Source organism: Trichosurus vulpecula, chromosome 4 (assembly GCF_011100635.1).
Source record: "Trichosurus vulpecula isolate mTriVul1 chromosome 4, mTriVul1.pri, whole genome shotgun sequence".
Classification (NCBI taxonomy): Eukaryota; Metazoa; Chordata; class Mammalia; order Diprotodontia; family Phalangeridae; genus Trichosurus; species Trichosurus vulpecula.
Window position 1 is genome coordinate 281,228,332 of NC_050576.1, and position 25,855 is coordinate 281,254,186.

Consider the following 25,855-nt stretch of genomic DNA (forward strand, 5'->3'; position numbering starts at 1 on the left):
CCCTTCTTGTAAACGTTCTAAGTTGTCTTGGGCTGGAAAATGTTTCACCCTATCCTTTTGTTGGTTCTTCTACTCCAGAATTCATTTTGAGGTGTTATTTTAAGTTGTTTCAAGAACTCAGGTAAATTCCTGACTTGCTCTACCATCTTGGCTACACCTCCCCACTCTTGCCTCTCTCAATCAGTGCTGAGGTCCTGTGGAGAAGGAATGTGAGGAGGGAAGCATTTTCCTTCAGGTTAACTGGTCCCCAGGCTAGGGCCCAATAAATGTCATAGAATAAAGGTACTGATCTGAAAAAAAAAACATAATAAGCAGGTGGCACCTTGGTGAAGAGGGAAGAGCCCAAGACATGGAGTCTTTTGGTTTAAATCCTCACTAGAATAATTCCTTTTTAAAAAAATCTTTTTGGAGGGGGGAAGGCAGGGCAATTGGGATTAAGTGACTTGCCCAAAGTCACACAGCTAGTAAGCATATCAAGTATCTGAGGCTGGATTTGAACTCAGGTCCTCCTGACTCCAGGGCTGGTGCTCTAATCACTGTGCCACCTAGCTGCCCCTGACTAGAATACTTCCTAAGCCATGTGGCCCTGGGCAAATCACTTCACCTTAGCAAGCCTAAGCTTTCTCATCTATAAAATGATGCTGATGGTGATACACTAATAATAGCATTTAAATAACACTTTAAAGCTTGCAAAGCACTTACAAATATTATCTCATTTGATCCTCACAACAACCCTGGGAGTTAGGTGCTATTATTATCCCTATTTTATAGATGAGGAAACTGAGTCAAATAGAGGTTAAGTGACTTGCCCAGGGTCACACAGCTAGTAAGTGCCTGAAGCTTGTTTTGAACTCAGGTCTTCCTGACTCCAGGCCCAGTACTCTATCCACTGTGCCAGATACCTGTCTTCTATCTGTAATGGTACATTTAATGCTTTGTAAACCTTAAAACACTAGATAAGTGTGAGCTGTTATTTATGAACCTTGCCCTCAAGGTGAGATTTTAATTGTGAGGGCTAGTTAATCACAAATCATCAGTGCCTGGTATGATACCCCTCTCCCCCCAGACTTGCTTTCTGAGGTAGCTAGTCCAAGATGACCCTGTAGCTGCATGGCTGCCATGCTCTAGTTTTTGGAAAGGCCTCCTCCTTTAGGGTGATGATGAGGGTGGGAGAGAACTGTCTACCTCTGTGTTTGGGATGGCCCTTCTTTCCTGTGGAAACTTCTCCAGAGCTCACTAAAGGACTGCATGGGTTGGGTTTGGGCCCTAGGCAAAAGAAAAAGAGCTGGACTTTGGGAATGTGCTCGTGGACAGTGAGCAGAGGAAAGACCTGGTCCTGCTGAATGATGGGAACTGCACCCTTCGTTACCGCCTGTTTGTGGAGCAGTCAATGAGAGGGCCTTGTGATCCTGAGGAGGTGGAAAGTGACCCAATTGGTATGGAGACCTGAGGACAACAACACCCCCTTCAACAGGGAACCCCATTGGGCTGGGGCACAACACATGGAGGCTGAGTTGGGAAGCAGCAGTGCTTGCCTACAGAGCACAGACCACTAACCTAAGGTTTAGTGGAGCCCATCGCCTCTTCCACAGGGGTTAATGATGAGGGGATGTTCTCACCATTTTAGAGAAAAGGAGATAGATAGTTTATTTTGAGCTCTTATCCTCTGGTTGTCTGGTCCTCCACAAAGTCTAGTCTGATGTCTTGTCATGGTGTAGAGGTACCCCAGGGATTCCAAAGCCTATACCGACAGAAGTCAAGCTCTTCCTGGTTCTAATGTGCTGGAACGGTTTCAAGCAGACTCTCAATGATAGACTGCACCTACTTCCTAAGAACCAGCCATTTTAGCATAGAGAGACTCATCACCAGTAGACTAGTCACTAGGTGACGAATTCTTTGGCCATGGCAAACAAAAAAGATACAAAATAGCCCACAGTCCCTGAATTTCCCCCTTCTACTGCTTCAGTCTTAGGAATGAAAAGGAGAAAGAATCACCATTTTTCCACCATCTATAAACGTTAATCTATTGGCACTCTAAATTTGAAATCCTTTTCTAATGACTATATTGCTAATGAATATATTGCTGGAATATATTGAACTCTAATGAATATATTGCTGAAGGGATTGAATCATATTCATTTTAACATTCTCACCTATGACTAAACAAAGCCAGAAGATAGGAGGTTTGCAACTAAATGGAAGGATGTTATTGTTTTCCTTAAAGAAGCAAATAAGGAATAAATGCAGTTGATTTTATTGTGCTTCCAAAGGGAATAAGACATGTAATTTAATAGAACATTTGGCTATCTCACCTTGCTGTGCCCAAAATGAGCAAAAGGAAAAAAAAAAGCCACCACAAAAATAGTCACAGCTTGTCTATCAATGTCCATTGCAAAGAATGAGAAGGTAGGAAAATCAAAACCTGGTAAGACCCTCTAATAGAAATCAATACATACGTTAAGACTCAACAACTTTAATGCAAGATTGGGCCTTGGAAAGGACTGAGAAAATATGTTGGACATATGGCTCAGACTTAAAAAAAGGAAAGAGGCCAAAAGCTTTTAGACTATGCAGAAGCCTGAGATCATGGATGATTTCTTCACGAAAAGAGGATCAAAGGGCACCAGACATGTCAAGCACCAAGTAACGTTACCAAAAATTGAAATTGATTATATTTTAATAGACAGAAACAATTGGTTATCAATGTGGGAATCATTTCCAAGTCAGACCATCCACTTGTTAGAGCAGAGATCAAAATCAATATCAAATTGGGGAGGAGGAGTAAAAATGAGATGATATGGCACAAAATTGAAGAAACCATAACCTGACCTATTTAAATAAACTGTTGACCCTAAAATGGGCAATGGGGAGAAGCTCAGTCATTGGCACAGATTATCACCATCTCCTAAAGTTTAGTTGATATAAAAAACCACAATGAAACCAAAAGAGCCTCTAAACCACCTTAGTCAGCAAACACTTAATTTCCTTGCCAAAAGGAGAAACACGGTAGTCAAGCACAATATTAGTTTTGAATATAAACTTGTTTATAAAGTGTTTTGGAGAATAGTGGAAAATTATGAGTAATATTGTATCATAAATACCCAGAAATGTTACAAGGAAAAATCGAGTTACAGAAGCTTTGGCTTGAGAGCCAGTTACGTCAGAGCATTTAAGAACGAAACTGGAAGGACAACAAAAGAAAAAACGGAAAATATTAGTCAACATTTCTATGCTGAACTGTTTTCTCCACCAGTGCCAGTGAAGCCATCACATTTGAACTCTTAACACCACTAATTCTGAAGGTGAGACACAAAGAAGTAAAAACTGCATTAAAACAAAACAAAAAAAGACAAGGAAAGGAACTAGACCACTCCAAGTACATAGAAAATTCCTGTGGTGGAAGCAACATAATGTTGAGAGCAATGAGGGGTTGCTCTCAAACGTACATGAAAGAGGAAAAACTATGGAATAACTAGGAAAGATATGGACAGTATTACTTTCCAAATAAAGGTGACCAAGAAGATATCAAGCATTACCCTCTGTATGCCCACTTTTTCATTTCCATCACATTTTGATTAGTAAGCTCCCTGAGACTAAGGATTGTATTTTGCTTACCTTTGTATGCCCAGTGCCAGATTTGATTTAAAATAATCTATAAACATATTGAGGGCATGAAGAATCTGGGAAATGGAAGGAATTTGAGAGGGTCTCCATTCTATGTTATACATGAACAATACACGCAATAAATAGTCATCTAGGCTGTGCTTGAAGTACCTCAATGAGGAAGAACCTAGCACTTCCTGAGGCAATCTATAGGCTTTGAGACAGTGATGTGTAATTAGAGGTTTTTCCTTACATCCACATATGGGTGGGCCATGTGATCATAGCTACTATGGCTGGGTGAGAAATAAGAGTAACCACTCTTACCCTGACCTGGCTCATAGAGGCAACTTGAAATAGTCTTGCCTCATAGCCACAGAGGGAAGTAGGGACACCCAGTTCTGGCTCTCCTGAGTCATCAGGTCTTCTGACTTGACCAATTGAAGACTTCATCATCACATAATACCAGCACCTGAGTTATCATGGCCAGAAACTCCCCACTTCCCACCCCCTAACTCCACACAGTTACTTGCACTGAAACCAAGTTGGTAGATATTTGCAGATGTTTCGGGGAATGACCCTCTCTACAAGTCAGTCCCCACCTGTTACATAGCTTTTAAACTGCACCACACACACACACACACACACACACACACACACACACACCTTTTTTGATGTCTTTATCTTTGAACAGCTGCAACTCATTCAGAGCCATGGTTTTTGAAAAATTTATCCTGACTTTGCTTCCACATTTGTACATATCTTTAAAAAAAATCTTAGTTTCTTGAAGAGTTCCCTGTGTACTCCAGTCTCTTTATACAACTTTTCTCCCTCTTCATTAGAAATTTTTTGTGCTTTCAGAATTTCATTTGAGAGAATTTGCCAATTGACTAAAAAAATTGCACAAAATGAAAGATTCTATTGTGCCTATTTTTATTTTCTACAAGAATCACATAATTTGATAGAGTAAAAATTCACCTTAAAGGCTCTCCTTCATCAAGGTGTCTCCTCAAAGAACAGTTTTTTTTTCCTGTCCTTCTGATTATACATTTAAATTTAAGGCATAAAACAGGAAAATGTATCTAGCCAAAGGTGTTTACCACAGTCATGGAGGAGTCTAGTGTAAAGGGAAAAGGAAGGTTGGAAGGTCCTCTTTGCTGATGACATTGTATTGATTACATCAAGCCCTGGTACCTTGCCCAGTCTTTTAAATGAGATCATATCACTCAGAAGAGTTCATCATAAATATCCATACAAGAAAAAACAAGTGGATGAATCCTTACTGTCCAAACTTGGATATGCAGTTCTGTGGACATTCCATAGAATTGGTCCATCGGTGTTGGACGGACCCTGCAGATGAAGAGCAAATAAACTCAGCCCAGAATTGAGTAAGAGGAAGAGAGTAGTCCGAATTACATTTGGGAAATGACTCAGCACTTTTAATGACCTCAAGCTTTTCCACCTTTCAGGACCGGTATTCTTCTGTTGATTCCTTTATCACTGTGAATCATGAAATACCATTATCTCCAAAGAATGAAAGATCGGGAGTCTCTCAAAGGGCAATGCAAAGACCTTTTGGGGAAGCAAATAGACCAGTATTTCACTGGTGATAAATTGTGTGCAAGCAGCAGTATGAGAGATATCAAAGAGATTTAATACTGGAAAAGTGGCTCAGTCATGCAGAGTGAGAAATAGACCATCTTCTATGCCCGTGTAATGTTAAGATGCCTAGAAGAATTCTCCTCCCCCTCCCTTCAGCACAGTGGGTGGGTTCTCTATGCAGGATTTATAGGAGGATAAGTATGTGAATTGAACAAGATGAGAAAATGTGGATGATTTGCAAACTGCTCTCTTGTAGGAAGTATCCGTATGGATGAAATCCTAGATCTATTATTCTCCAGTTCTCTAGTGGGCCCTAAGTGTGTGGAGGTGGGGAGTAAGGTAGAAGAAAGAGGTATGGATAGTGTTGGATATGGGATGGGAAAGAGGAAAGGCACCCTGGCCAGTGGGCTGCCTAGCTCATCTCTGTTTCCCATCCTGAGCAGTTCTGAAAATGGACAAAATGGAGGGAATATTGTCTGCCCGGTCACAGGAAACCATCTGCCTTACTGCCTGCCCTACTCGTCGCCTGAAGTACACTTGGACCATCAGCTGCTCCATCCTCACCCATAAAGGTATTAGATATTGAGTGGCATGAAGACAGACGAGAGATGGGTGGAGGAAGAGGGAGAGAAGAAGAAAGCAAGAGAGACAAGCACTTACATTGCTTTGATCAGGACTCAGATTGGCAAGGTGTGGGAGGAGGTACAAGTAAAAGGTTGTGGGTATGTGTGTGTAGCCTAGTGATCACAGGATGTTATAAAGTCAGAGGCAAGAGATTGCTTCTGCCACTAACTTGCTGTTTGACATTAGGCAAGACACTCTGCTTTTCTCGTCCTTGGTTTACTTATTTGTAAAATGGAGTTAACCATAACTACTTTATCTCATAGGATTGTTTGGAAAACCAAGCAAGACCATGATAGCTTATGGTGCTTTGTAAGGTTAAAAAAAAATACCATACAAATGTAAGCCATTCTTGGTATTATCCCAAGTACTAGCTTTCACATTTACGGGTAGAATACCTGGAGAATGTGGACCATACAGATTACTAGTCAATCAATAGTCAAGAAACATAGATTAAGTGCCTACTATGTGCCTAGCACTCTACTAAGCACTGGGGATACAAATACAGAAAGAAAAGACAACTGTCCTCAAGCTGCTTACAATCTAATTGGGGAAGACACACAGAAAAGAAAGCTGATAAGGGTATGCGTGGGAGTGATTGGTGGTGAAGTTTAAGAAGTCCAAAACGAGTAAAGGTGAGCAGGAAGCGGCATGTTTGTCCTGTGTCCCCTCCTTGAATGAAGGTTGAGGAGTCCATTTCTCCACAGATCAGAGGGGCAGAGGGTACTGATGAGGTGTGAGTACGAAGGCTGATTGGATCTTGAAGGATTTCCTAGGAAGAGAAAAGAATATAGAACAGAATTCCAGAACTGGGAGGGATTTCAGAGATCAACTAATAACAATCCCTTCGTTTTATAGATAAAGCAACTAAGATCCAGGCAGGGAAATGTCCACGATCATAGGGGTAGCTCGGCTTAGAGCTAGGATTAGGTCCTGGTCTCCCGACATCAAATGCGATGCTTTTTTCAGGCAGAGAGACCCTTCTGCCCTTGGGTACATCCCCTCAACTCCCTCTCTTCTTCCTCAGAAAGTGAATGTGGAGCTAAGGAGGTGGTGTGCAAGGTAACCATGATGGGTGTATACCCAACCCTCTCAATTTTGGATGCCTGTGCAACAGGCAGCGCCGGGGGAATCACTCGCCAACATCTTTGGCGGCTCCTCTCCTTAGAAACTCTCAACAGCTACCTGGAGCGGGACCCCACCTCCTGGGAGCTCACCTATAGGGTGCCTACCCGACACAGGTAGGGGAAAGACCACCTGAGTGAAAGTGGAGGGGCAGGCTCTCCCTGGGGAGGAAGTAGAAGATGAGATGGGAGTGGAATAAGGATTAACGTGGGATTTCCAGAGAGCTTTCCTCTGCCTCCCACTCCCATGAATATGCTTGCTGGTCCTTGGTAATTGCTTGCATGCCTCTTCTTGTTCTATTGTAATATGCCTCAGCCTTCTAGTCCTGGGACTGAGAATGCTCAGGAATCTCCCCTCACCAACCCCAGCAGAATAGAAGGGAGCCCAGGGTCTAACTTGGTTTCTGGGCCTCTCCCCACAGATGAGCTAGCTATGTGGGTCTCAGGTGAATGATTCCTCTGAGCTTCCCTGGTTCTCTTTTCATGACTTCTTGGTTTCTCTCTCCAATACAGCACGAGCAGGATTCCCTCCTTCTTCACCCCTTTGTTGCTTGATTTCAATTTTGGGGCCTCACCCATTGGATCTGAGCCCTCAGTGGTGTTCCTGTTGCTGAAGAACAGTGGCGTGGTACCCTTGAACTGGTATGGCCAGCTTTGGGGGAGGGAGCTGGGAGACCAGGGTTAGGGAAACTGAAGCAGAGTGAAGACCTACATTGGAATCTGGAAGAGTGGTGAAACCAGAACAATGAGAAAAACAGAGGGGCCAGTTTAGAAGTCCAGTAACTTAAGTGCTCTTGTGGTGAAGCTTTTTAGGAAATCCTCAACAAGACATTTCCTCAGGTTCATCATCAGCCAGTGTTTCTGCCTGTAGAACACGTCTTCTTTGTCTTTCTCTGTAATCTTAATGAGTCTTTCATACATAGCCCTGTCTGCTGCTTAAGACACCAATATACATTATAGTCTGGATTAGTAAAATTTCTAAATTCTCTGCCATTACCTGTCCTGCTCTCTGAAGCCCCATGCATCAGTTCTCCAGGGCTCAGAACAGATATTGGGAGCCCATAGAAGAAAGGAGGTCAAGCTGATGGCAGCAGGATGTGCAGAAAAGGAGCAGGGAGTTCCCTCCCCCTCTCCTTTTTATAGCTTTTAAGAAGGAAAGACAAAAAAAATAGAAGGAAAGACGTTTGGCAGTAACATTGGTAGAAATTTGCCACTGATACAGGCCCTTAGTTGGTATGTAACAGCCTGGATGATCTATTTGTAGAGGTCCCATTCAGCTCCAATAGTCTATGTTTTTCGAAGGTGTGAGGAGTTTCAGAAATGCAAGTGTAGTTAGGCATGTTACATGGGTTTATCCGGTCATGGATTCTGCTTAATAGAGCTCCAGCATCTTGATCCCTTTTCATCCCTAGAACAGTAAGATTTCCTCTTTAGCTCTGATCCTCAGGAATACTAGGATTGGGAGCCAGGCATCCTAGATGGAGTCCTAGATGGAAACAACAGGGGTTAGCCTCCTACGGCATATAGGCCAAGGATGGCATATGGGCCAGTTTTCAGTGACAATTTACCTAGCATTTTGGCTTCCCTTTGTCTCTGCCACAACACCTGCAGATTGCTGCCCACTAACAGCTTCCCACTCCCAAGTCAGAGTAAGTGCCTAGTACAGGCGTGGGGAACCTTCAGCCTTGAGGCAAAGGGATTGGTTCTGTGAAGTTTGGATTCAGTCAGAGGGCCACACTTGAGACCCTAGAGGGCCACATGTGGCCTGGAGGCCTCGGAGATAGTTTCAGTAACAGCAAAGTTGAGACAGAAAAGGAGAAGGAAAAAGAGAGTTGGCATGTAGTCATTACCTCTTTGTCCCTTCCACCAGCCCATCTGTCAGCCTTCTTCCCGGAGCTTGTTTTCCTGTTACCAAGATGTCCATGACCTCATTGCTCTGTCCACTCTTGTGCACTTTTCAGCCAATTGGATGATTACAAAGATGTGGTCCATTGGTTACAAAATCCTTGCCTGTTCCCAATCTCATTTCTTCCCTAAGGATACTCTCCATGCAAATTAAATTAATCTTATTAAGATTTTCCATATCTGTCTCCATATATAATCTCCAAGTAGAATGTAATAACCCTGAGGACAGTGACCTTATTATTATTATTTTATTTCAACTTTGTATTTTCAGCACATGTCACGGTACCCCAAGCTTAGCAGGCACATGGTAAATGTTCAAGGAATTTGATTTTACCTTTTCCATTTTGTATCTGCTTGTTCTTTTCACAGTTTCATCCTTAATAGGTGTTCTTAGATTGGTCTGGCTTCATTGGGTCTCCAATAAAGCTTTCCTTTTTTTTTGGAGGGGGGAAAGCAGGGCAATTGGGGTTAAGTGACTTGCCCAAGGTCACACAGCTAGTAAGTGTGTCAAGTGTCTGAGGCCGGATTTGAACTCAGGGCCTCCTGACTCCAGGGCCGGTGCTTTATTCACTGTGCCACCTAGCTGCCCCATGCTTGTATAGCCTTTGAGTGGCGAGGGAACATGCTTAGACCAAGATGAGGCATAAGAGTAGGACTTTGTGAAGGATCATAAAATTAGCAACTATAAAACCTATATTTACAACATCTTATAAGATGACTTGTCTGGGATGGGAGAGGGAGAGGGAGAGGGAGAGGGAGGAGAATAGTAGTATATGTATAATAGGAAAGGGTAGGGGGGAAGCTTTTTTTCACATACCATCTAGAATTCTAGCCAAGGTCTCCTGTGGATTGGGAGATTGTCCCTGTTACACAACTTGACTCTTTCTTTCCATCACCTCTATGTAGGGCTTTCCTTTTCCCTAGTGACCAGCAAATTGATCTGGAGTTCTGGGCAGAAAGGACAGAGTTTGACTTTGCTGAATTGCATCAAATGCGTGTTCAGGACAACCAGATCTTCTCCATCACCCCCAAGTCAGGAAGTCTGTGTCCTGGGCAGGAGCAGACAGTGGAGCTCACACACAGGTGATGCCAGTCCAGAGGGAAAACAGTCCCCCTGAAGCAAGTGTATATTCAGTTGTTTTCAGTTGTGTCTGACTCTTCATGACCCCATTTGGGATTTTCTTGACAAAGATACTGAAGTGGTTTGCCATTTCCTTCTCCAGCTTATTTTACAGAAGAGGAAACTGAGGCAAATAGTTAGTTAAGTGACTTGCCACGGGTCTCACATTTAGTAAGTATCTGAGGCCAGTGAACTCATGAAGATGAGTCTTCCTGCCTCCAGGCATGCCACTCTATCCAGTTTGCTACCTAGATGCCCCTGCCACCTAGCTGCAAGACCCTGAAGAAAGACTCTTTTACTGAGGTCTAGTAAATGTCTAGTTTTGAACCAAGATCACCCTATGTGGCCACCATTCAATGTTTTTGTAAATTAAATTAGTGTTTTTATTAACTAAAAAAAATTCTATTCCCCCCAATTGAAAAAGAAAGACAAAACCTTTGTAACAAATATGCATAGTCAAGAAAAAAAAATTCTACATTGGTCATGTAACAAGTGTACGTGTTTGAATCTCTGTGTGTGTGTGTGTGTGTGTGTGTGTGTGTGTTTAGGTCTCAATCTGCCCCCTGTGTCCATCATTTCTCTGTAAGGAGCCCATCATTCAATTTGCATATTCAGGCTTTCATTTGGTCTCCCCAAGACCTTGTGAGGAGGCCCTAGCTTAGTCCTGAGTTAGTATCACTAAATCTCTCCAGGGCTCAGCTCCTGACTAAGTCTGTTTATTCTCCTACTTCCCTTTGGTGATGGGAAATTGACTCCTGGTCCTGTGTGTCTCTCCCCTTCCACAGTCACATCTTCGTTGGTACAGACCACCTGCCTGTGCTGCTCAAAGTGTCCCATGGCCGAGAGATTCTGGTAAAGCATTTAACCATCAAAGGAACCTGGACAAGGTGGGGAAAGTACCCTCAAGGGAGAACTGAGAGGTTGCCCTGGGAGAGAGCAGGAACAGCCTTGACATTAGTCCAGGCCTCTTTTTAGAGAACCACATTTTTAACCTTGGACTGAGGGAGGGATTCTAGTCCACCTAAATGTTTCTTTCTCCCTCCCCTCTCTCTCTATCTCTGTCTCTGTCTCTGTCTCTGTCTGTCTGTTTCTCTCTCTCTCTCTGTCTCTCTCTCTCTCTCTCTCTCTCTCTCTCTCTCCCTCTTCTCCTCTCTCTGTAGCTAAACTTCATAGGAGTGACCGTACAGGTAGGAGAAAAGTATGTCCACTTCACATCCACCAGTCATCGGTTCACCCCAGTCACCATTGGCACTGCCCTTCCCTCACGACAGGTCAGTCATCATCATCTTCTTTGCCTTCATTATTATCATCTTAAATTGAGGTCTTAAATTAAGCCTCAGTGCCTGGATGGCAGTAGGCATGAGCACAATCATTAATTAGTCTAAAATTAGCTTAAAACAGAGGACTAACCAATGAGGGCCCAGGAATTCTGGTTATCTTCAGGATAGTAAATTGGGAGCAGGGCATATAGGGGAGTGGCTAGAGATGGCAGAAGTGTCAATACCTATTACATGGCATGGTATAAAGAACACGGGATTTGGAATCAGACAACCTGGGTTTGAATCCAGCAACTCTATTTCCCAGCTGAATGACTTCGGACAGGTCAGTTGGCCTCTTTAAGGCTCAGCTTCCTTATCTGTAGAATGGGGAGATTGCCCTTCTGAGCAGAGAACTCCTCCCAGCGTCCAGCCTTAAGACCTTTACTCTGCTTCTCTTCACACACAGATCTGGAGTGAATCTTTTGAATTTAGAGAGAATAAGAAACCTAGAGAAAACATAAAATCAGAAAGATTTCTGAGTGAGATGCTGGAATAAAATCTGGAGAGGCTGTGACTTTTTTTTTTATTTTTTTTGCTGTGGAGAAACTCACATCCCTTTTTTTTTTTTGTCTTTTTTGTTTTGTTTAAGTTTTACTGATGTCTTCAGAGGCTTTTTGCACCATAGCCTTTTCCCAGTGTCCCCCGCCCCAAAGAACCCTCCCCGTGTAACAAAGAACAACAGTTCTGCTGAACAAACTGTCCTAGGGACAGCGCTGATAATCACAGGTAATATTCGGCAGCTGTGGTTTTAGCGCCACCTAGAGGACGAAGGTGGAGAGGAACCCCTGTCTCTATGGGCCGGGGAAGCAGTCACACCGCCAAGGAGGCAGGCAGGACAGACCGGTGGTCTTTAGGAACGTGTACTCCATCCTGAGAGCCTCGAAGCCCACATTGAATTTCTGCTCATTCACAACTCCGGTCCTTAGCTGAGATGCTTGCTGTTTGACCTGGGGAACCAGGACCCCAAACGAGGGAGTCCCTCCGTGATTTAGAGCAGTGACAAGCAGTGGAGATATCCTTTCCCAAGAGACAAGGGACTCTCCCAGACCAGCTGCCTTCTCTGTGACCCTGAGGAGTTCATCCCAGTATAAGTAACACTGTACAAGAGTAGAAAATACAGCACTGAACTGGAAGTCAAAAGATACCGGTTCTGGTCTAGGCAGCTCAGGGGCACTGTGCTCAGCCTGGAGTTAGAAACACCTGAGTTCAGATCCAGCTTCAGACTAGGACAAGTCACTTAACCACCGTCTGCCTCAGTTTCTTCCTCTGTAAAATGGGAATGATAATAGCACCTACTTCGCAGGGAGGCTGTGAAGATTAAATGAGATATTTGTAAAGCACTTAGCTCAATGCCTAGCTCATAGCACCTACTTCACAGGGAGGCTGTGAAGATTAAATGAGATATTTGTAAAGCGCTTAGCTCAATGCCTAGCGCATAGTAGGGGCTATATAAGCTATATCTGTTATTATTGTTAGTCCTTGCTCTATTTGTTTTTATTGCACCTCTAAGTCTCTTTGTGATCTTGGGCAAGTCTACACTTTGGGTCTCCCGGTTTCTTCATCCATATAATGAGGAAGTTTGACTTTTTAAGACTTTTTAAAGACTTTTTCTCTTTCCCTTCAATCTCATACTCTGGACTCAGACTTTTCCCCCATCCCCTCTGCCTTATTAGAAATGTTCTGTCCTGAAAGGATTGACTTTACAAGGACGGACTAACGAGTTTAGGATTCTTCCATTTGGGCAGTTGAAATTAAAGTCTGTTCAGTTATGAAAGGTTTGGATAGGGTATATAGACAATTGCCACTTTATGAAACTCTTCAAGGCCACCCCTTGAAGCCTGAAAAGAACTAGAGAAAGAAATGACTACTTTATACAGTGGTAACTTATAAAAATGTATAAATTTATAAAACTCATCAGCTAGTAAGTAAAGGCTGAAAATGTAATTAGCTTTTTAAAAAAAGGCTTTACATATAATCATGGGCAATAGATACTTAACAAAGTAATCCTAAGGGAAAACAGGTGTGGTTTCAGGTTTTTCCTTAACCTTTGACCTTGCTATTATGCACAACACCCACAGCCTCCCAGAACAGTGCCACACAGAGTATCTGGCTGAATGGATTATGAGTCTGACCCACTTCAACAAGCCTTATGTTCTTATGCTCTCACAGATTTATGAACTATATAATGGAGGTTCAGTACCTGTGTTATATGACATCCAGCTGGATCCTCTATGGAAGGTCCAGAAACAAAATTTCCAGCACCCCATCTTCCAGTGCCTCAATCCCCATGGAGACATACAGCCTGGCAAGACTACTCAAGTCTTCTGGATATTCTCACCAATAGAGGCCAAGACCTACACTGTGAGCTGATAGCAACCCAACCTTTGACCCAGTCTCAGTTCCAATTCCAGTTCTTTACCCTAATTTTATTTTCCTGGGGGAAGGGGATGCTCAGTTCCCTAGAGTTCCCTTCCTTCTGACAGAGTACCCTCAACCTGATTTGGTGTCTTGTTGCCTCCCCCCCGCCATCCATCCCATCTATTCCACAGGTGGATGTCCCCATCCATATCCTGGGTTGGAACTCAGCTGTGATCAGGTTTGAAGGTGTGGGCTATGATCGTTTCATCATGGGAGATACAGCACCCTTCCATGCTGTCACCACCAATGACCAAACTCCAGTGGCCACCAAATTGGTTGTACCTGGCCAGGTAAGGGGAGGGGAAATAGATAAGAACTTCAGTTGGAATGGGTGGGGAAGGAAGATTAGGGGGCAAAGTAGGGCAGAAATACAGAACTGTGAGTGAAGACAAGGAGGAAGAGGAGAGTCAATGAGATAGCTGGTGTAGGAGAACAGATTCCATGGAAACTCTACAAGAAGAGGAGACAGCTTGAACCTCTCTCCTGAATTCCAATCTGGCATTTTCAACAACTTCTCAAATATCTCCACCTGGATATCCCATTAACATCTTGAATTCAATGGACCCCGATTCATCATCTTCCCTTCAAAATCTTCCCCTCATCCCAACTTCACCATACCTGTTGAACGCTGTCCTCACAGACACTCAGACTTGAAACCTCAGTATCTATGACTCTTCTTAGCCCCCTACCCCTAATCAGGTGCCAAGTCACGTCGATTGTGCCTCCTAATTGTTTTTCATATCTCTTTCTTCTTTTATACTTCCATCATCATAACTCTAGTTTAGGTCCTCACCATTTCTTTTTTGCACTATTTTAGACTATATTGTAATATATTTCCATTTGTTCCTTCTGCCTATATCCCCACCCCAGCTACCTCCCCCCACTTCAATCATTCTTCACACTTTGCCAAAATAATCTTACTAATGCACAGATGGGACCATGTCACTTCCTTCTCCAAAAACCTTGAGTGGTACCTCCATTGCCTAATGGATAAAGTCCAAACCCCTTCATGACCTAGCCCAATTTGTCTTTTCAACCTTATTTCACAGTCCAACCCTTCTCATGCTATACACTTCAGTCAAACTCAACTTATTCATGGCAGTTCCTTGATCTCATTCTGTAGCTTCCCACCTCCCTTCATTTGCCTCCTTCAAAATCCTTTTTCAAAATCCAGCCCAAATTTCACCTCCTCCATGAAGCCTTCTCTGATTTCCCCCAAGTAAAAGTGATTTCTCCCTACCTGTCTCAAAAAGCTCCCATAAACATAATCATTTGGGGTTACTGATTTTGAGTCAGGGCACTGGGATTTTAATCCTTATTCTGCTACCTAATTCCTTTATATGTGACCCAGAGCAATGGTTGACAGTGCTTAAAGGCTATAAGCCTTATAAAGATACTTTTGTTACAGCCTTATTATATGGCACTTTAAATATATGCATCTCATTTGAGCCTCGAAACCCTATGAGGTGGCCACTACAGGTAAAATGATCACCATTTTACAGATCAGAAAACTAAGTCTCCCCCATGGTCACACACCATGTCTCTCCTGACCCCAACAGCAATGTAACTCACTGTAACTCAGTCAGCTCCTCAGGACCTCCTTCCATGATATTATCTGTAAAGCGAAGGGCTTGGTCTCAGCACTACATTGTATTATCCTATAATTCAGTAGGTTTATTTGTGTACATATCTTTTGGATATATCTCATATCTTAACCAGTGACTGACGGAGATCAGGGAGTGTGACTTTTTTCATATCCATCTTTCATGAATCATATAGCCCAAGACCTTGCACACAGTAGGCATTTTTTAAAAAAAAAAAAAGGTTTAGATTGAAAAGAAATGAGGCAGGATGAGGCATGCTCTTCAGATTTAATGGGGCCAGAAAAGACAAGGTTATACTGCCCCCTAGTGTGTATTCTCTGACACAGCAGGAGGAAATTTCACGGGTCTCCTCGCTAGGCTTCAATCCTGCCATCTACTTGGGCCATTCAGAGATAAGTTGAAAATTGGAGAACTAACCAGGAAAGAGGAATTATTGACCTGTTTTGTAGCACAGATCACTTTGGCAATCTGGCAAAACCCAATACTCCTGTGGTTTGTTGCAAATAATCATAATTGAAGAAAAATGCCTCAATTTCACTAAGAGATTAGTGAAAATAAAGGTGTAATTTTTTTTTCCCATCCAAGTTCCCAGATCCCATAATGTCCTTCCATGGACCCCAGGTTAAGAATCTCTAATGGTCTTTGGTCCCAGGATCAAGGCTCAGATAGGCTAGCCCCTCTTCAAGCCCAGATGGATGTTGGTCTGTGATATCTAGAGAAAAAAAAAAACAAATAAAAACCACTACCCCTCTCTTGTCTGCTTCACTGGAAATCTCTTTACTTGTTGGAAAGATTCCCCAGATTTCCGACTAATCTCTTCTGCTGAAGTTTTAGTACTTATCTCTAAATGATGATGGTCCCTCTCCTCTGTGTAATAACCTTTCAGAAGCATGAAGGTTAGCATCTACAAGTATTATTAGCTCTGGGTTGACTCAGTCTCCCATTCTTCCTTCTCACTGCCACAATTCCAGTCCTGAGCAATCTCCACCCAACAGGTTGCATTCCTATCCCAGTCTCGAATTTCCCTGGGCAACATCCCAGTGTGCTCCAAATCCAGCCGTCTCATATTCCTTAATAATGCCTCGGAGAAAGAGTCCATCATCTTCTCCTGGGACCTGGGGTCATCAAGTATAATAGATAATGTGGTAAGAACCCCACCAGTCTCACCAGTCTCAGTCCTGCCCACTCCACCAGTCCCACTCCCAATCTGTCCCACTCAGTCCTAACCTACCCCACAAACTCCTCCTCCTGTACAAACTCCCCTGGCCCTTCTCCCTGAACAAGCCTCATGGATACCTCCCCACCCTGCTCTCCCCTGCTACTGTCCATCCTAGATACTGAAACTATCTCCCATGATGGGAGTGGTGGCTCCCGGGGAGAATATCCCTTGTGTGGTGACCATGAAGGCCTCACAGCATGCCTGTTTCTACAGTTTTGACATGGTGTGCAAGGTGAGGAGCCCAGAGCAGGATGGCTGCTCTTATCCAAACCCCAGATGGGAAGAGGAACAGGGAAGTGACTCCTGGGGAACTGTAAAGGCAGAAGGCAGCAGTGCTTGGAGGGTGGTGCCTGATAGTTCTGGCCTTTACCTGGACTTGGTGCAGATAATATCCTGTGACTTCAGGGGCAATTTGTACCTGGAGAAGATGTTTCAGTCCCTGAAGACAGGCCAGAAAAGTAGGCGGGGCTAAGAGGTTTGCTTCACTGACCCTCCATTCTCTTCTCACTCCCACCCTCACCGCAACCCACCTTAGGTTTACCTACAGAAAGCTCTGGCCCAGTATGAAGCAGAGATGCAGGCGTGGGAGAAGGAAAAGAACCGTCAAGAGGTTGAGTTTACAATCACAGAAAAGAATTTAGAGGTAAGGCTCAGATGGCCCACGATGCAAACAACTCAGCTGGCTGAGAAGTCACTAAAGAGATGATAAAGAGGTGGGCAAAAGCTCTGACCCATAAGCATGCTGAGAGATTCCCCCTCCGCATCCTCTCCCTTCCCACTGACTCCCCAGCAACTGAAACTCTAGAAGTGACTGCCTTGTAGGGAGTGTCTCCCCTTCTAGGTATTTATTCCCAGGGATGTCTCTTTGGTCTCAGGACTGCCCTTGAGATGGATTTTAAGCAGATTTCACCTTTAAAAGGTAAAAGCCAGCATGGCTTGCCCTGGCTCTCACATCCCACCCCCTGCCCTGGAGGAAGTGGGATATGCTTGGGAGTTGGGAGAGAAAGACAAGATTCCCTAAAAGGGAAGGCAGAGTGGGCCACGAAAGGTCTGAGTGCAGAGAGGATTTGAGTGTTCAGTCCTTTCAGGGTCTGTGGTAGGGGAAGAGAGTCACCATTTCGGGGCTCTCCCATCACCCTTCGCCAGGGGTTCCATTCCCCTTCTACAGGGACTACGTGAATTCTCGAAATCTTCATCCTGTACAGCGTGTGATCGTGGCAGGAAGTATAAGGTAATTATAACTCCCCTCCCTGGTCACCACTTCAGGCTCCCTGGGGAATATTCTCAGAGAACCCTTGCCTAGGTTCTAGATAGACACCACACTGAGTTTTGGGTGGGGGTGGGAAAAGAACTTCGGAAGGTTGTGAAGCACCAAGGGCTAGCTGGCACCTCTAATCTTCAGGGAGGGAGATCTCTCTTGGGAACAGGACCCCAAAGCTCAGAACTCTGGGGCCAGGGCCCTCTGACTGAGGGGTAGGGAAGGAAAATGGGTACACACTCCAAACTCTTGCCACTTGCACATCTCCCTCTCCCCAGACCTTGCCCCCCATCCAGAAACAACTGCCCTATACCCCACCAGTCACTTGGAATCTGAGGTGTCCCAAGACCGGGAAGATCTGGCTCTACCCTGAGGCACCTAAGCCTTGCCTGCTCTACCTGGGCCTCACTGCCCGAGCCCATAACATGGAGGACTTCATGGGGAACTTCTTCTCCGAATCCCCCTGCTACTTCCTCTGCCAGTGAGTTCCCAGGGATACTCAGGTCCCCTCTTCCGTCTCTACCTCATAACCAACCGGCTGTGTCCATGTGCTCCTTTCAGGGAACAGTTGAACAGGGGGCGGTATGGGACAAAGAGACTCAAGTGGCTTTTATGGGTGGGATGAAAATTGACTTGGTGTCTGAGCAACCTCCAACATTCCCTGGTCCTTATGTTGTCTCATCACTGCTCTGGCCCACTCACTTAAGGAGGGCGAAAACGTAGCCAGGGCCCCTCCCTATACACTGGAGAAGTTCAGAAATACTGAGAAAAAATGGAAGATTCAACTTCCGTGAGCCTTAGTTTCCTCGTCTGTACACTGAGAAGTTTGGACTAAGTGACCTCTGGGGTTCCTTCTAGTTCTAACCCTATGACCCTATGCAAGGTGTTGAAGGAGATACAAGGAGAGGCCATGAGGACTTTACTGCTTAGCCAGGGGTTGGGTGGGGTGGTAAGACCTGTGCAAGAATAACTACAAACCACAATATCACAATAAGGAAACAGAGCCCTACACGTTGTAAGTACTTCAGAAATGCGTGCTTGTCATGGACAGAGAAGTGTGAGAGTTTGGGGGTGGGTGGGTGGAGGGAGAGATCCTGGGGACAGGGAGAAGATCACATGAGCAAAGGGAATATTATATGAGCAAAGTCAGAGAGTTAGGGAAAGGCAAAGCCTCTATGGGTGGGGGGTGGGGTGGGAAGGGGGAGGTGGTAGTTCCTCATTCATTGTGGCTTGAGTATGTGAAGAGTAACAAGATAGTACTGGATAGAAAGGCTGGAGTCACATTCTGGAAGACCTTAAATGCCTTGCTGAAGACATTGGACTTTGCTTATTGGGCATTTGGGAGCCACTGAAGTTTGGGGTTTTCTTAAGTATGATTTCATGACCTATGCATAAGAAAGGTTAATTTGGCAAGAGTGTGAAGAATGGATTGGTTGGGCAAGAGACTAGTTGGAGATAGAGAAATCAGGAGACTATTGGAGTCCAGGAGAGAGTTAATGAAGGCCTGGAGTAAAGTGTGCCTAGAGTGTGCTTGAGAAGGGGAAGAAGGGGATTTATGAGAGAAATATTTAGGAACTGGAATCTACAGCGTTTGGGTATTGGATTGAGGGGCGGGGGGAATTGAAGGTTTTCAGTATGGGGGAAATGGTGGTGCTATTAGTTGAAATAAGAAAATCAAGAGAAAAAAACAGATTTGGAGAGAAGAGTGATGAGTTCCCTTTTTGTATATTTTGAATATTAGATGCTTGCCAAAAACCAAGGCAACAGGTAGGTAGAAACTTGGATAGAGAAATCAGGAGAGAAGTTTGCGTTAGAGATTTGGGAGTCAATCTTACAATTGTGATAGTTAGAACCATAGGAGCAGAAGAGACCACCAAGAGACAGGAGAGAGTGGGGGCTGAAGACAGAAACTTGGGGGTTGAGAACATTAAGGAAACTGAGTAATTTAGAGGAGCAGTCAGAGATGAAGGAGAACCAGGTGTATGCAGTGTCATGGAAGCAGAAAGGAGTGAGGATATTAAAGACAGTGAATGGTCAGAAAAGACAAGGACTGAAAAAAAATGTCATTGAATGAGTTGATGATGGTTCTGGGTAACTTTCTTTTTTATTTTTTGGGGGGTAACTTTCTGAGAGAGCAATGGGGACAGAAGCCAGCGACATTGTAAGGAGTTGAATAAAGCACTTGTGTGGAAGTTAAAAGAGAATGTGAATTGCTCTTTATAAGAGTTTAGGGATGAAGAGAAGGAAGAAGATGGGCTAAGGTGGAAGTGGGTAGCATAGCTAAGGGAGTCTCCTTTTTTTGCTTCTATCTTTTAGATTAGAGGAGACCTTACTATATTTGTAGGTGAAACAGAAGGAGCCAGTGGAGAGGGAAAGGTTGAAGATTCAAGACAGGGAAAGGTTGACAGATGGAGCAAAGTCCTGGAAGAAGTAGAAGGGCATGGGATCAAAAACACAGATGGAATTCTCTGCCTTGCCAAAGATTCCCCCCCATCCCATTGTGGCAGGAGGCAAGAAGGAAAGGGCGGGTGAAAACAGATTAAGTTTTGAGATGTGGAAGCCTTTATCTCAGCGGAGTAAGAGAAAAGGAGAGAGGTCACCTGTTGAGAATAACAGGGTTAGAAGTGTAGCTGGTGGCTTGAGGAGAGAGGAAGAATTCAGAAGAACTGCTTTGGGGAATGTGATTAGGCATCAGCTGGAGTTTTACTCAGTCTAGCACTGCTCCAAGATGAACGGAACTGAGGTAGCAAGCTAAAAAGGGCCAGATTTGCCTCCTCTCCAATGTAGGGAGAGACTCCTTGTTCAGGTTGAGGTTGAGGTAGAGGGATGGGCTGGACCTAACTCTGGGCTCCCTAGTGGTCTCCCACTCAGTCCATAGCACATTGCCATGCTTGGGAAGGTGAGACTGTTGAGTACTCATGAACTGTGGGCTTACCCTGTCTCCTCAGGAAGGTACCTAAACTACATGTATTTGCAGGCCACTCAGAGAGAAGAAAAACGAGGGAGAATCGGTGATAGCGGAGGATGAACCTAAACAGGGCACATTTTCTAGGCAGGCAAAGCAGGTCGTGACAGATATTCTGACCACAGTTATCAGGTACTGGACCCTAAATTCTTAGAAGCATTCAGCTCAGCCTTTCCGGCCCGTAAAGCCAGCTGAGTATCTGCTCACTCCCTGTTCTCTATCTCCATTTGAGCTCTGCCTCCCGTGGCCTCTATCCCCCAACCAACTTTAGAGAGGACTTCCTCAGGTAACTCACCCTGTCACTCTCTAATCCCTCCCCTAGTGGTGTCCAGGACAACAAGCCAATGCCTTTGAGGGTCCCAATAATGAAAATAGTTGCTCCTCTTCCAAAGGATCCCATCAATTAATTAAGTCAGCTCTGTAGCCACCAAAACTACTCTTCTTACTTTTATTTGTTTTTTGGGGGGTGGGGGAAGTCAAGGCAATTGGAGTTAAGTGACTTGCCCAAGGTCATACTGCTAGTAAGTATGTTAAGTGTCTGAGGCCGAATTTGAACTCAGGCCCTCCTGACTCCAGGGCCAATGCTCTACTCACTTCGCCACCTAGCTGCCCCTCTTACCTTTATTTGTTAAGTGAACTCAGAAAGGTTTCATAGGAACCTTGCTCTTGTCCCTTGGATCCCAAACCCATCTTTTCTTCTGTAGGAGCTTGGGAGAGGGAAAAATCTCTAAGTCCACGTGATCCCTTCGTAAGAATGATTGGCTGGTGTCTTGGCCAGGACCTTGGCTAGGACCAATGTAGATAAGACCCTCTGGCTGACTATTGGCTTTGCCTTATTCCTTTTCCCAGAAGTGCCAGGCACAGTGCTATCCCCAGATAGGCCCTAGGCCCAGTGGGAAACGTGGGAATGGATGAGAAGGGGCAGGCTCAGCCAGGTCCTTCCCATAACTCTGGCCTTCCTATTAGGGGCTTGCTGGAAGACAGGAAGTTCCATGAAGATGTGGAAAGTACCCTGGTAGAACCCATTCCTTACTTCAGTCAGTTCTGGAGTGAGGAATCAGCTCGGATGCTAAACCAGAAAAGTAGCTTAGGCCACATGTCTGATATCTCCACCTCGTGTGAGGGAGAAGAGGAGGAAGCAAATCAAGATGAAGACAAGGAGGATGAGATGGGAGAAGATGAAGAAGAATCCTGGGACAAGGGAAAGCTGTTTGGGTCCCTGGATGAAAGTCTTTCTCCAAGCAGCATACAGAAGAGGTCTCTGGATCAGTTGCTGTCAGGAGGACTGAATAGCATACTGCAGGAAGAGAATGCCCGGTGGGAAAAAGAGACTATCTCCCGGTGAGCCTGAGAGTGGATGGGGAAGTGGGTAGTAGGGAATGGGTACATTCTAGTTCCAAAAGTGGGGAGGGGGCATGTCCTGTCCAGGAACCATGGGGACAAGTCAAGGTCTATCTAGCACCTGCAACCTTAACATAGAAGAGACTCCTTTTTAAAGTGGATTTTATTTTTTTGTTATTATTTTTAATTTTGTTTTCAAGGGGAGGTGTAGGGTGGGAAAGGGGTCCAGCCTTTAATTTCAACAGTGGAGGAACTTCCAGTGTCTAAACATTTCCTATCAATGTGCTGTGCAACTGGGTTCCTATCCATTACACTACACTACCTTTCTTAAAATGTCTTAGAAATTTAGAAAGTCTTCTTACAATCCAGAGGGAGGAAGGCCCTTTCCACCTTCTTCAACTGTCTGTCCCCTGGCCAGCCCTGCTGACTCTTTCTGTCCTTAGCTGAACTGTACCAGCCCCTCTTCTGTCCAGTACCCCATTCCCCATTTCCTGGCAGCAGTGATCTGAGCCCAGGTTACTCTTAGGCTGCCCAGCTTCCTGAGTCTTCGCCAGTCAGTGCTGGAAAACATAATCCAGAACATCATGATCGAGGCCAGCCGTGGGGAGGTGGTGCTGACCATGAAGCCCCGTGTCATCGCCCTCCCTCCTCCACCACAGCCCCCCGTGAAGATCTTACCCAGGTGAGAGGACCGGTGTTGGCATAGTTGGCTGGAATAGGGGAACTAGAGCCCCACACTCACCTGGCCATGTGCTTTATTTCTTCCAGTGGGCCGACCCCAGACACAATACCCCAGGGATCCTCTGGGCAGTACCTAAACTTGGGCACTGTTCAACTGCCTCTGCCTCAGATCAACACTTTCACGAAGACATCCATCTTCAGTGGCGTGGAGCTGGTACTCTAGGCTTCCCCAGGGCCAGGGACAAACAAAGGCCTGTCGTCTTCACATCTTTCTAGGTGCTGGACCTGCAGCCGGGGATCGTGTGCTTTCCTGAGAAAAGATTTCCAGAGCCACTCCCCTTCCCCGGGCTTCCACCCTAGCTTTTTCAGTAAAATGGCACCTCTCATCAGCCACCTTCTGTCTTGACTCTTGCCCCTTCCGGTGCCCGGGCTCCTGGGAGATGGAGCTGAGGAGAGTCAGTGGGAAGGGGCTGTTGGCTTCCCCTGCTTCCCCCTCCAAAGTGTAATGTGCAGTTTTAAGAGTTTTGAGAGAGGAGTGTTGGGGGTGAGTAGCAGGCGGTGGACAACAAAACTGAAGTCTGAGAGCAGCCTGGAGTGCATGCGCTGGGGGTCGGATGTCTCCCACTCTGGTTGGCTACTCCTTCTTCTGACCACTGGTCCTCCAAGTGCTACAGGTAGATGGCGCTGCATTGATGCCAGGCGTCGGGCTTCGGCCTGGGCTGTGAGTGCCCTGGCCTCTCGCAGCCTTGAATGAAGAAGCCTGGTTGCCTGGCTGTCCCACGCGGGGAGGGAGTCTTCGGTGATGGTGGTGTGGGGAGGGGGGAGGGGTTGCGGCGGGCTCGTGTCAGCCCTGAGCGTCCAGCCTTTTATAAATTAGGCTGTCCGAGTGACAGAGCGTGGCTGAACAAGGTTGGAGACAACTTCCTTTGCTTGTCTCGCCCGCCACCTCCACCCAGTGCTACGCCGGTCCCTCCAGCCGCCTGCAGCCGACTCTCACGTCTTCCCAACCTGGGGAAACCGAGGCACTGGCAGGGGCTTAGGGAAGAAGCATGTATTAAGGCGCTTTTCCACAGATCCCACTGCTAGATTGGGTGCAATGCTGAAGGACCAGATTTAGCTAAATGGCCCACACCCCGTCCCAGAATTTGGCGTCCCAAAGCCCGCCTCCTAACACACAGGCGCACACACACACACACACTGCCACCCCGGTTCAATCCTAGCATTGCAGAACTCCAGCATCAACTCTTTCGCTAGGGTTGCTCCTCCTTCCCCTCCCCTCCCCTTCAACTTCTCTCGGCCATCCCTCCTCCTCTCCCCCTCCCTCAGCATGGCAGGTGGGTGGAAAAATGACATCTGGTGTTGTTCCAGTGACCGCCAGGTCCCCGAGCCTTCCTCCCTCTCAGACCCCTCCCCCAAATGAAGGCGTGTATGTAGCTCCCAACCCCAGTTCCCGGGAGTCCTGAGGGATCAGTCTAAGTTGGGAGTGAGGGGACCTAGGATGGTGGGGTCCCAGACTGGTGGAGATATAGGGGGGAAGCAGCTCCGCCTCCCTTGAATCAATATTTGCCCGGAGTAAACCAGTCCGGACAGGTGTGTGTGTGTGCGTGTGTGTGTGTGTGTGTGTGTGTGTGTGTGTGTGTGTTGGGGGCGGGGGCGGTGGCCCGAGTAGAAGGCGGGTGGTGTGGGAGCTGAAGAGGTGGGGGTGGGGGCGGACAGGGTGTTATAAGAGCCTGCCCAGCCTGGCCTCGGCACTCGGCACTCAGACTCCGGCCAGGGACCACGCCACGCTGGCTGGCTTGAGGGAGGGAGCGGGGAGGGGCTGCTGGGGAGGGGCTGGGCTGGGCTGGGCAGGCCAGGTCCTGGCGCACCTGTTGTCTCGGCTGCCGGCCGGCTGGCCCGCCGACGTGTCAGCCCCGAGAGCCACGCAGGTGAGAGGAGTCGAGCGCCTGCGGCTCCGGGCCCTCGGCTGCTGTCAGATTCGCTATCCTGCCCCCCTCCCCGGCCCCCCACCCGACGCCCGGCCAGCAGCAGCCAGCAGAAGGAGGAGGAAACGCCGCAGGGGCCGTGAGCAAGCCGAAACCAGGACCCACTCCGGTGATCCCGTGCCCGTGTCCCAGGCTCTCCGCTCCCGGCCCGCGCCGAGCCCCTCGCACAAACCGGACCTGAACGTTTTGTTCGTTCGGCTCGCGTGAGGCGGAGGCGGCCTATCCGCGCCCCCGGGACACCGGGCACCGGGCCTCAGCCCGCAACCCAGAAGCCTGGCACAACTCGGCAAAGGGCAGTCAAGTGCTCCGAAGTACAGCTCAGCTCAGCCACTCCACCACCTCTGGAACCCTAGCTGCCCAGCTGCGCCGATATAGCCCCCCTCCCCCACGTGGCTCCCTCTGGCCCCCACCCCCCCAATTTCCTGCCTCCATGTGCGATTGTTCCCCGAGATCCGGCTCCTATCCGGCTCCACAGCGCCAGAACCCGCCCACCCTGCCCCACCCGGCACTCAGGGCCCTGTCCCGGGGACTGTGGCAGTCTGTGTTACAGTCCATGGGGCCGGGAGCTCATCTGGTTGTGGGAGAGTGTAGTAGCTACCCCTCAGATTTAGCCAGCCACCCTGGGGCTCTCTGGCTAGCCCTGAATGTCACTAGAAAGCGTGCTAGCTGGGGGGTGGGGGTGGGGAGAAGGAAGGCAGGGGACCCTGTGGCAGAGGTGTGGGCTAGGGTGGGTAGGGACTTGGAATCGGAGAGGATCCAAGTCTCAGACAGCCCTGGGCAATGCTAGGAACCGTGTGAACCTCTTTGTCATATCGGTTCTAAACTCTCTCCCTTGGCACAGATATAAAAAGACATGAAGGAAGAGGCAGCTACTGACCCGTAGGCTCACTGTCACACCAGGAAGGCATAACTTCTTCCTGATCATGGAATATAGACATACATTAATTTGTCTTATTATTTACCTATAATTTTTTAAACCATGTATTCCAAGAGAAAGCTTTCTCCCCAAGGCCCTGTTGAAGGGCTCTTCAAGTCAGATGGGAGGAAAGAACTGGACCATCAAGCTGTCAGGGGTCCAGTTTCTATGATTCTG

At 46.4% G+C, this 25,855-nt stretch overlaps 1 protein-coding gene across 1 annotated transcript in view; it reads left to right on the forward strand.

Annotated features, from left to right (window-relative positions):
• Window positions 1-25,373, forward strand: part of CFAP65 (cilia and flagella associated protein 65) — a 45,041-nt gene extending 19,668 nt beyond the window's left edge. The window contains exons 15-34 of the mRNA XM_036755714.1: window positions 1,271-1,436; window positions 5,646-5,774; window positions 6,851-7,064; window positions 7,461-7,589; window positions 9,759-9,935; window positions 10,758-10,824; window positions 11,133-11,243; window positions 13,461-13,652; window positions 13,841-13,999; window positions 16,309-16,458; window positions 16,648-16,764; window positions 17,068-17,175; window positions 17,701-17,763; window positions 18,069-18,271; window positions 20,768-20,887; window positions 21,722-22,096; window positions 22,623-22,778; window positions 22,865-22,991; window positions 24,541-24,965; window positions 25,238-25,373. Of these exons, the coding sequence (XP_036611609.1) occupies window positions 1,271-1,436; window positions 5,646-5,774; window positions 6,851-7,064; window positions 7,461-7,589; window positions 9,759-9,935; window positions 10,758-10,824; window positions 11,133-11,243; window positions 13,461-13,652; window positions 13,841-13,999; window positions 16,309-16,458; window positions 16,648-16,764; window positions 17,068-17,175; window positions 17,701-17,763; window positions 18,069-18,271; window positions 20,768-20,887; window positions 21,722-22,096; window positions 22,623-22,778; window positions 22,865-22,991; window positions 24,541-24,965; window positions 25,238-25,373 (3,324 nt within the window). The remainder of the gene's footprint in view (window positions 1-1,270; window positions 1,437-5,645; window positions 5,775-6,850; window positions 7,065-7,460; window positions 7,590-9,758; window positions 9,936-10,757; window positions 10,825-11,132; window positions 11,244-13,460; window positions 13,653-13,840; window positions 14,000-16,308; window positions 16,459-16,647; window positions 16,765-17,067; window positions 17,176-17,700; window positions 17,764-18,068; window positions 18,272-20,767; window positions 20,888-21,721; window positions 22,097-22,622; window positions 22,779-22,864; window positions 22,992-24,540; window positions 24,966-25,237) is intronic.
• Window positions 25,374-25,855: the final 482 nt, after the last annotated feature.